At 34.9% G+C, this 11,017-nt stretch overlaps 1 protein-coding gene across 1 annotated transcript; it reads right to left on the bottom strand.

Annotated features, from left to right (window-relative positions):
• Positions 1-4,796: 4,796 nt before the first annotated feature.
• On the bottom strand, positions 4,797-6,322 carry LOC140808392 (strictosidine synthase-like). Its single transcript, XM_073165517.1, has 3 exons — positions 5,983-6,322; positions 5,480-5,758; positions 4,797-5,402 (listed from the first exon to the last, which is right to left on the bottom strand). The coding sequence occupies exons 1-3, from the start codon at positions 6,201-6,203 to the stop codon at positions 4,913-4,915; spliced, it is 990 nt and encodes a 329-aa protein (XP_073021618.1). The 5' UTR covers positions 6,204-6,322; the 3' UTR covers positions 4,797-4,912.
• Positions 6,323-11,017: the final 4,695 nt, after the last annotated feature.

An 11,017-nucleotide genomic window follows, 5' to 3' on the forward strand; every position in this document is an offset into this window, starting at 1 on the left:
TTGATCTTTCGGTTTCATCACGGTGGGATCTCAATCCTGACTTATCTTTATCATCTCTTGAAGTTGGCTGTGCAGAAAGTAAAGCTATGATCGCTTTCCCATGCTTTTCCTACTCAAAGCATTAGCAACCTTGTTTACTTTGCCCAGATGGTAGCTTATCGTCAAGTTGTACTCTTTCAAGAGTTCGATTCACCGTCTCTGCTTCATGTTTAACTTCTTTTTTTGAACAAATATTTGAGATTTGAAAATACCATAACTCCTTTAAGTTGGTCAAACATGTCATATATCCTTGGAAATGGCTATTTATTCTTGATTGTGATCTTATGCAGTTCCTGTAATCAATACACAATCTTATGTTTCAGTCTTTGTTCTTTAAAAATAGGACAGGAGCTTCCAACCGAGATGCACTTGGTCGGATTTGCTTCTTATCCAACAATTCTTAGATTTGTTCCTTTAACTCTTTCAATTCTACTGGAGCCATTTGGTACGGTGCTTTTGAGATCGGTGCAGCTCCGGATATCAATTTTACTTCACGGTTGGGAATTGTAATAGGTTTTTAGGAAAAACATCCAGAAACTCTTGTACTATCGAAATCTCCTATAATGCAAGTGTTTTTCTTCTTTTACCTCGTTTATCATAACTAGGTAAACTTATTCTCCGCTCATCATGGCTTTCAATGTCTGGGGCAGATAGAAGGGATTTATGTACCTTGAATTTGCCATGATAAGCAACTTCCACCTGGCATGGAGCCCGTAGTTTAATGTTCATCATACGACAATCTACTAAAGAATGATTCTTTGGTAACCAATCTTTTCCTAGAATGGAATCGAATTCCACCATGTTGAGTTGAATCAACTGAGCTTGGAATGTTTGTCCACTGATATAGTTTTTGCAATTCCGATGTACCTTATGTGTTTCAATTGTTTTACTAGTGGGAGTTGCTACTCTAAAATGTTCAACAAGTATTTCAAATGTAAGCCCTAACTTCTCAGTAAACCTCTTAGATATAAACGAATGAGTGATACCAAAATCAAACAATACACGAGCTGTCATTTTTTATTAGAATAGTACCTGCTACAAACATTATTCTCGTTGTCCGCCTCTTCTTGTGTTATTGCAAACACGCACGCATTGGGCTTATTTTCCTTCATCTTGTTAGGATTAACATCATTACTTGACATTGTCCCTTTCCTAGGTTCATGACAATCAGCAACTCAATGTCCAGAATTCCCACAATTGAAGCATGCACCAGACTTCCTACGGCAATCACCAAGATGGGGGCTATTGCAGGTGGGACACATCTTGGCCTCTTCGTAGGTTGGGCTGGATGAAGCACCCTAAATGACCCACTAACTGATTTGGTCTTTTGATTGCTGCTTCTCTGGAGAAAATTTCCCTGTAAGAGGTTGTATATTCTTATTCTCATCCTCTCGGCGCTTGATATCTGTCTCAGCTCTTATTTTTGCGCTTATAAGATCAGAAAATCTCATGGGTAGTAAACTGCTAAGGCTGATTGGATACGGCTGATCAGAACATGCTTGAACCGATGCATTTTCAAGGTATCATCATCCATGATAGTGGGAGCATAGGTTCCAAGATAGTTGAACTTTGAGGTATACTCCACCACAGATATATCCAAAGTTTGAGTGAAATTTTTTTAGCTCACCCAACTTTTATAATCTCACTTCAGCTAGGTACAATTGTTTCAAGAATACCTATCAAAATTATTTTCATGTGATTGGTGTGGCTGATGTCATAGCTGGTGAGATTGTCTTCCACCATTTGGCTGTTTTTATTCTAAAAAAATTGTCACCACATCCACCTTGAACTCATTGGGAATCTCGAGTAGGCGGATTTGGGTTCTGATATTTTTGAGCCAATTTTGGGTGACCTCGAGGTCCGAATCTCCTTTGAATTTTCGAGCTCGATTCTTTCAGATAAACTCGTAGTGATACTTGATCTAGGGATGTAAACGAACCAAACCGTTTGTGGGTTATTCGAAGCTCGATTCGATAAAAGCTCGTTTGAGCTCGTTTAATGAGGCTCGTTAAGATAAACAAACCAATCTCAAGCTTTACATTATTTGGCTCGTTAGCTCGTGAACATATTCGTTGGTAAGTTCATGAGTAATCTTTTAGATGAAAAAATAATAGTTTTGATATTTGATTTATTGATTTTGCATACTATTTATGAAATATATATAAAAATCTATTAAATTTATTTATTATAATAAATTTACAAATTTTAATAAGAACAATATATTTTTCTTTAAATATATAATTTACTTTTAAATTAATTTAATGAAAATTTAAATATATAATTCATATTTATTAAGCTTGTTTAGGCTCGATAAAGGCTTGAATAAGCTCGTGAGTCATGCATATATTCATTAAATAAAGATCGAGCTCGGCTCGATTATAAACGAACCAAGCTTAAACATTCAAGAGTTCGGCTATGCTCGACTCGATTACATCCCTAACTTGACCCCATGTGTTTGAGGTCCTGGCAATGGTGCGGATTTTCATTTGTATTTAGGTTTTCAAACTCTTGGAATGTGGTAGCCACAATGGTTGATATAGTCATAAAGTCAGCTTGACTTAGGCTCGGCGGCGGAGATAGATTCTCATTGTTGTTGTTGGTTTTTCGGTTGTTGTTGCAATTTCTATACCGTGGATTGTGTTTGTTTCCTACTGATCTTCCATCCATGTCCTATAAACGTGCAAGTTTCTAAAACATTTGTGTGTCAATATATATTAATAGTCAATAATGATCATAAGTCATAGTGGTCCAAACATGAAATCAATGAAATCAACCAATGATTAAACAAACCAAGTAATCTTTTTATTGATTCCAACAATAAGAGAATGCAATACAAATCAAAATTTTAGGAAGTGCAAAAAAAAATGTGAAATAAAGCAAATGAATTATAAATTTTTATTATAATCGTTGATCTAGATAAATAAAATGGTTTAAAACAATTCAAAATGATAAGGATAAGTTAAATAGACCGAGATTAGCATCAATCAGGCCATTTTTAGTATTTCGGTGCAACACAAGGGTTGATCGAGATTTCTTAAGAAATTTTCGAAAAGTGGAAATTTTGGAGATTTTGATATAGAGGGATATTCTACATCATGAGGTTTCTAGAAAATTTTACGAAATCGAATTTTGAGTTTTCTACACAAAGTTAAGGACTCTACAAGATTTTAAAAAATTGGAGAACAACGTAGGCCTCGAGGAGCCAGTGCCTTGATTTTCCTGCACTAAGGGGCCTTCTAGTGACATTGAGGTGCCTGTTCATCGAATTTTTGGCGCTGAGGCTCCTAATGTGTGCATTTTCGCAAAACAAGGTGCTAAGGCTCCCGTTGTCGGTGTTGAAGCGCTTGTTGCTCGAATTATAGGCGTTGGAACGCCTTTCTTGTGCAAATTTTCCCCAAGATCTCCCAGCCGGATTATGAACCTGGAAGATCTGATACCACTTAAATGTCAAGTACTGGATGGGGTTAGTCGACACCGACATTATTTCACAATCACACAATTTGTAAACAACAAACCTCATAGTAATTAAATATCCGAATCAATCTGTTTCATAAAAATATATATCCGTCTTTACAATGCGATTCAAACAAAATGTGAAAGAGAGTTATAAACTTAACAAAACTGAATTGTTAAATATGCTTGATCTTGAACGAATTCTTCATCACCAGCCCAAAAACATGGCTTGCTCTTTCTCATCAAATTGATCTTCACTCTTATCTGCGATGGAGAGTAAAGATTGAGTGTTTAGGGAAAAACTCAGCAAATGAGGGCCGATCATGCATAATAAATAACAAAGGTACATATACATATACAAAATCAAAGTTTTCAATTATGAGCATGTTGAATATAACACGAACAAAATACAAACATAGTATTGAAAATCATCTCATTTTTTCAGGATCTACTGATCAGTCCCCTATATGTTACTCCTCTAAGGGACGATGTCAAATAAAAGGTTATTATATCTCACCTATATTAAATTAAATCAAACATTATAATTTTCATTGTCATTTCTAATTAAAATCATTACAATGCATTTCAAATAATTAAAAATACTTTCGAATATCATAAATAATATAGAGTAACAAACGAATTTCAAAAATTTCATATCAAATATAAACGAATATGTATCATGGCGATCGAGTTTCTGAAGACATGTATAATAATTTTTTGGAAAACTTTAAGCACACTTGTAAAAGAAAATATAAGTGTACAAACTTAATAAAAAAATACATAAAAAAGCCCACTTACATGTCTTGTTTTCTTGCTACTAAAATGTGGACTATATTGTTTGGAAGTATCTCCGAAGTATACAAATTCCTTGGACGACTACTTCCACTAGCTTGGACCATATTCCTCGAAAAATGTTGCTAAATGAACAGCCACTTGCTTGAAAATATGGAGGGATTGCAGGAGAAGGTGTCTCTTTCTTGCATCTATTATGACCAAATTTCTGCAGGCTTTGGAGAGGAATTTTGTGTGGTTTCTCTCGTGGACTGAACCAGTATTTATAGGCCAACATGAGCAGCTGAAAGGGCAGCTGCAATAACTCAGGCTGATAATTGCTATTGAAATGGCTGTTACTTCTCATTTTAATTCAGATTAACATGCCCTTTTAATTTATTGAAATGAAATATGTGGATAATACATTTAGTAAATTATTGTTCAAAATGCTTCGTCTTCACAAAATCATTCTCAACAGAATTCAATCGAACAGTAATAAATGTAGGATCCGCGAATTCAATATACACCACGAGTTTGTATGTTAAATGTAGGATCCGTGAATTCAATATACTCCACAAGTTTGGATTTTAACATCCACAAAATCAATAATTGTTTCAACGAATATAGGATAAGTGGTTTTTTTTACTTATTAGCACTTCAGTCGCCTATAGACACCAACAAAATCTGTATACACCGACGCAACATACAACGATCCTCGATGCTCTTGGACTTCAGTTACGTAAGTATTATTGTATTCTGCATAGAAATTGACTGTTTCAAGAATCTGTCCATGTTCATTAATCTTCTGTCCTAAAGGAAAACTGGTAAGTTTAGGCTGCAGCTTTTGAATGTTAACCGGAACCCAAAAATCTCCTGATCTTGTTCTCTTGATGTTGTCTGGATTCCCCGGAAGATTGACGAAAATGTCTGTTGTATTTGCTTTCGGACCCTTTATCCAAAACCTTCTTATTCTGCAGGCTATGTACTCTGCAACCAGTACAAACGAGCCATCCTTGCTAACCACCGCTCCATTCGGTACCGCTAGACCAGTTAAAACCACAGTTCGTTGCTTCGTCTTTGGGTTGTATTTCAGTAGCCTTCCGCTTTTGTCTCCACTCAGGAGTATCTCTGTCATGTTACTGCAAAAGAAATGGCAATCCTATTAGTACACAATATGAAAATTTATATATATATGGAGAGGACTAGTAGAATTTACTTGGTTTTGAAGAAAATATTGCCAACATCTGTGAAGTAAACTGCACCAGTAATGGGATCAATGGCTATAGCATCTGGTGCATCAAAGGGAACTCCATCTCTTCCCCCTGCAAGCCGAGTTGCAATGCCGCCGCTCCTCCCCACCACCATTAAACCCCTGTAAGCATCGATAATGTAGAGCTCGTTGGTTTTCTGGTTGAATTCAAGACCTATTGGCCTCCCACACTTCGGCCCGTTACTTGGATCATTCCCATCTTTTCCATCACAAAATTCTTTAGTCCTGTAAAAAGAACTTAATATCAAGCTCCATCCTTCTAATCATCAAAGTCCGTTGGCATCGTTTTCATTAATAATAATTCACGAGTTCTCAAAGAAAATTCTGGCTAGAATTTAGCTGAAAATCTAAGTGAGCATGCTCGATTCATTTCAACCAAACATTCTACCAAGCTAACTAGAATCACAGACACCAGAATACACACAAAAGGAAAGGTTGAGTTTTGTTACCTATTTGGAGAAGTGGAAGCAAATTCCACAAATCCAAATTCTGGGCCTTGATATTTGACAATCCTTCCATCATTTAGACCAGTGTATGGCCCCCTGCTCTTTGAGTCAAAAGCATAGGCCTCAGAACCAGGTGTTGGGAGTTGAATTTTCTCGAAGGAGTGAAACAAATGAGCTTCAGCAGCGTATGACAAGCAGAGGAATAACAAGAAAATGGGCACCATATCTGCCGCAAATAAGTCCTCTACGTGATTGGTTTAAATAACTAGCATTTGAGGGAAATAAGACAAGAAAATTGGCACACTTTTCTTGAATTTTCCAACATGGTATGCAATAGACATGCTGGTAAAACTCCACGACTTATCAACTCGGTTTTCAGAAACGTTAGATTTTGCTGTTTATTTCAATGTCATAAACACAACGATCTAGTCACGTGGATCAGATAAAAAAATAATTGCGACATTATCCTAATGCTACTGATCCTTCAGTCGACATCATAAATACAAAAAAAATTTGTTTCTTATATTTGTTCAAAGGAATATGTTTGAATATTTTCAAAGATACCTTCTAATATTAAATTAATTACTCGCCCATCCCTTATTTTTATATGATTGTAGACTGTTGAAACTTTTTCCACAATCACGTGGGATTCTGTGATCAAAAGTTTGACTAGACAAGAATTTGTGGCAACTTGTAAAGGGGAGGATTCCACGTCTATAACGCAATTGTTCTTTGTAATGGGGCTATTTGTATCGTCCACATCGATTGGCAAAGATTTAACAGCAATTCTATAAACAACTCAAGGAACTCAATGAATAACTTCAAGAGTTGACTGACAAGAAACAGAATCAGCCAATTTCATCTCCATGGGAGCTTCGATTATGTTCGTCAAAAAAATTTGGCATTGAATATCGAGAGTGAATAAAATAACAATAAATAACGACAATTATCATTTACCAAGAATCGACTATTCATATGACTAATCAAAGGGAGCCAAGATATTTCCAAAGCTAGAATAGCAGTCAAGGTACACCATCAAATGAAAAAAATATATACGGAAGACATTCCGAAGGTAGTCTTCTAGACTAGATACGACTTACGAGCAAATCATTCCCCTTGACAAAAGCGACTCACAAGTCTCGCACATTCCCTCTTCGTCCTCATGAGTTATAATTTGGACAAGTTTACTACATTGCATGGACAATCTCGTTGGATTACTCGGATTCTGTCAGGAATCTTCCTGATACAACGTACCATTCCATACATCAAAAGTACAGAGATGCAACCACACACAAATGAAATCTACTTGAAATTTAAAGAGAAAATGTGCAGGAAATACCCTTATATCTTTACGAAGATCATGCAAACACAAGTTTCGATGAAGCAAATTATATTAAGAAGGGAGGTGAGAATCCGAAATTTCGAACCAACCAAAAATTTCAAGTTCATTCTTAGCACCTGAACTCAAATATTTACATCCTGTGAAACCCGAAGTTTATTTAGTGATATTGCTCATTTTCGAAAATTGAAGGACGTTATTAATGCACACTAGCATTTTCGAGCAACACTTGCAAGACAAAGTCATGTCCGATTTATACCCTAAGTCGAGTAGAAGCAGCAACGCCTTCGAGCAATTCCAACGAGTTCTTCTTCACATTTTGATCTATGAACTGTAAGTGAGCTTACTTGTATATATTCCAATAAAAAAATTTGCACACTTGCTCTCTTAAAGTGGACTATTGTTTTAAAAGATTGAATAAACATAAGATCTTTTTCGTTCTATTATCTGTTTAAAAAATTCCACTGAGTATGCTTCCTTCGATCTGTCACATCCCGAGACCAGAGTTAGTTGACATCGGCGTTACTCGACAATCACATAATTGCTAAACAATAAGCCTTGTATTACAGTGTAAACCAAAACCGGTTTATATCGTAAATATCATAAAAATAGAATCGTCTTTACAATAGTAACTCTGAAAACGATATAAATCTTCTGAAACGTTTATAACTTGAATTAAAAACTCACAAGAACATATTCTTAATTAAAATTCTTCATATGTCCACTATCAGTCCAAAATCTGGTGTCCGATTCTTCTTTCTCTATTTTTTTCTTCTGATTTGTCTAGGGAGTGTAGAGAAAGGGGTGAGTGATATGGTCGTCACTCAGCAAGTAGGGGCCGTTCGAGCAAAATATAACAACATACATAATTTCGAAAATCACATGACTTGCATAACATCATTGATAACACATGTATAACATTGACCAACACTGAGATTCATCTTCTTTCTATGGTTTACTGATATCAGTCCTTTATTTTTACTCCTCTAAGGGGACGAGGCCGTATAGAAGTTATATCTCCCATCGCGTAAGGGTACGTCATGGTTGGGATTCCCACTCATATAAGTTGACTCCTCACATTGCCCAAAACCATATGACAACAAACACGAGAAGGTAGTAGAAGAAGAACATGTACTCGAACGCATTTTTGAAAAAAAGAAATAAATATGCATAAACGAAATTTAATCTTTAAAACAAGCTCACTTACCTTAGACTTGAAGAAAACGTAAAGAATTCGAAAAATGTAGAAGAATCATTCAACCGACACCTCGAAATGCAGCATCACATCTACCGAAAATCAGTCGCTTTGTAAAATTCCTTACGCCTAAATGAACCGTTGGATCGGGCTTAAACCTCTATAGTACCTTCATAATACGTCAAATAAATTATGAACGGTGAAGATCAAGTTTGGAAGTGATTTTATCCTTTTTATGAACGAAAAACCGTAGGTGTGCTATTCTCGCTTAGAATCTGAGCAGTTTTTTGCGAAAGCTATAAACGAAAAACTAACAGCTGAAATTTGGATATGTTCTTCGAAACATATGAAAGCATATTCTGAACGGTGGAATCGGATTCTGAGTACCTGAGCGAGAGAAACGAATTTCTGAGTACCTCCTATTTATAGCGGTGAGATAAAAATCTTACCATAATTCGATTGATATATTTTCAAAATTTCGAGATGCTCCTTTCATAACTATTGATATGCTTCTTTGTTGAGAAAAGTTGCCTTGTATGTAATATTTCTTTCAAAATTTGATTGATATACAGCCTTATTTCAAAATTAATACATGATTTGTATTGGATTTTGAATTCCATGTATTTATTAGCTTGAAATTTCCAATACCATGTATTATTTAATATTTTTGAATTTATTATAACTCGAAAATAAATTCTTATATATTTCTATATTTAATCAAATAATTACCTGCCCAAAAATTTGGGTTCTCACACGATGGACTCAAGAGTACGCTTATTTTGTTTTAAGATCATGTCTTGTTTCAAGATTATGTTTCTTTCTTTTCAAGATTATAATTCATTTGTTTGTGTCTTGTTTAAGGATTATATTTCAAGCACTCTGATTATTCGATTTGATATAGGAATGGATTTCTCAAATATGAGAAGATCGGGCCCCTACACAGCCAAATTATAATTGTTGTGTTGTATCCCCTTATAGAAGTAAAAATGAGAATAAGGAATTCCGAATTTTGATAAAATACGGTCTCTGTATGGTGAGATTATAATTGTGTCACGGTCTAGTCCCTTAGAGGATTGGGAAATGATATCAGTAAATCAAATATATAGATTAAATTTTAGTGTTTTTGTTCATGATATATTTATGATATGAGTAGGTCTCATGTGAGATCGTCTCACGGATCTCAATCTGTGCGACGGATCAACCCTGCCCATATTTAATAAAAATAATACTCTTAACATAAAAAGTAGTACATTTTCATGGATTATCCAAATAAAGATCCGTCTCACAAAATACGACCCGTGAGACCGTCTCACACAAGTTTTTGTCTTATGATATACTCTTGTCACGCTCTATTTTTTATTAAGAAACTTTCACTATAATCTTATAATAACTGAAAATTGAATAAGTATGAAATTTGAAAAATAATTTTTTCAGAAAATTTTTGAGAATATTGAATTTATCTAGTTAAATAACTCGGGGAATGAAGAAAATAAAAACCGTCAAGTTATTTTTAAACCAAAAGAACATATATCAACAAATAACGGGCAAACGTCAATTACAATCTATGAGTAAATAAAATATCGATTTCAACAAAAAAAAAAAAAAACTAAATGAATTAATTTGAAATTTTGGTTCGGTGTTGAGGTGCAATAATTATCCGTACTCGATAGAGCGATCGAACCATGACACTTGGATTGTTGTGCAATTTAAAATATTTGAGTTACACCATTACCACCAACTATAACTTTTGGTAAAACGACGAACATTTGGTCATACATTCGATTTATTCGAAAATTCGGTTTAAATTTTTTAAAATATAAATTAGTTCGGTTTGATTTCAGTTTTTAATATAAAACTTCGATTAACCTAACAAACTAAATTTTTATAAATAAAATTAATATTATGAATTTTTTTAATAAAAGTTATAAAGTCCGTTGGCATCGTTTTCACTAATAATAATTCACGGGTTCGCAAAGAACACTTTGGCTAGAATTTAGCTCAAAATCTAAGTGAGCATGCTCGATTCATTTCTACCAAACATTATATCTATTGTACCCAACTCAAAACCAATCAAGCTAACTAGAATCACAGACACCAGAATACACACAAAAGGAAAGGTTGAGTTTTGTTACCTATTTGGAGAAGTGGAAGCAAATTCCACAAATCCAAATTCTGGGCCTTGATATTTGACAATCCTTCCATCATTTAGACCAGTGTATGGCCCCCTGTTCTTTGAGTCAAAAGCATAGGCCTCAGAACCATGTGTTGGGAGTTGAATTTTCTCGAAGGAGTGTAACAAATGAGCTTCAGCAGCGTATGACAAGCAGAGGAATAACAAGAAAATGGGCACCATGTCTGCCGCAAATAAGTCCTCTACGTGATTGGTTTAAATAACTAGCATTTGAGGGAAATAAGACAAGAAAATTGGCACACTTTTCTTGAATTTTCCAACATGGCAGTGCAATAGACATGCTGGTAAAACTCTACGACTTATCAACTCGATT

This window comes from Primulina eburnea, chromosome 12, assembly GCF_022965805.1.
Source record: "Primulina eburnea isolate SZY01 chromosome 12, ASM2296580v1, whole genome shotgun sequence".
Classification (NCBI taxonomy): Eukaryota; Viridiplantae; Streptophyta; class Magnoliopsida; order Lamiales; family Gesneriaceae; genus Primulina; species Primulina eburnea.

Coding starts and splice junctions, on each gene's coding strand:
- LOC140808392 (XM_073165517.1), bottom strand. CDS start 6,203: ATGGTGCCCATTTTCTTGTTATTCCTCTGCTTGTCATACGCTGCTGAA. Junction 5,759..5,982: donor GCTTCCACTTCTCCAAATAG/GTAACAAAACTC, acceptor TTCTTTTTACAG/GACTAAAGAATTTTGTGATG. Junction 5,403..5,479: donor AATATTTTCTTCAAAACCAA/GTAAATTCTACT, acceptor TTTCTTTTGCAG/TAACATGACAGAGATACTCC.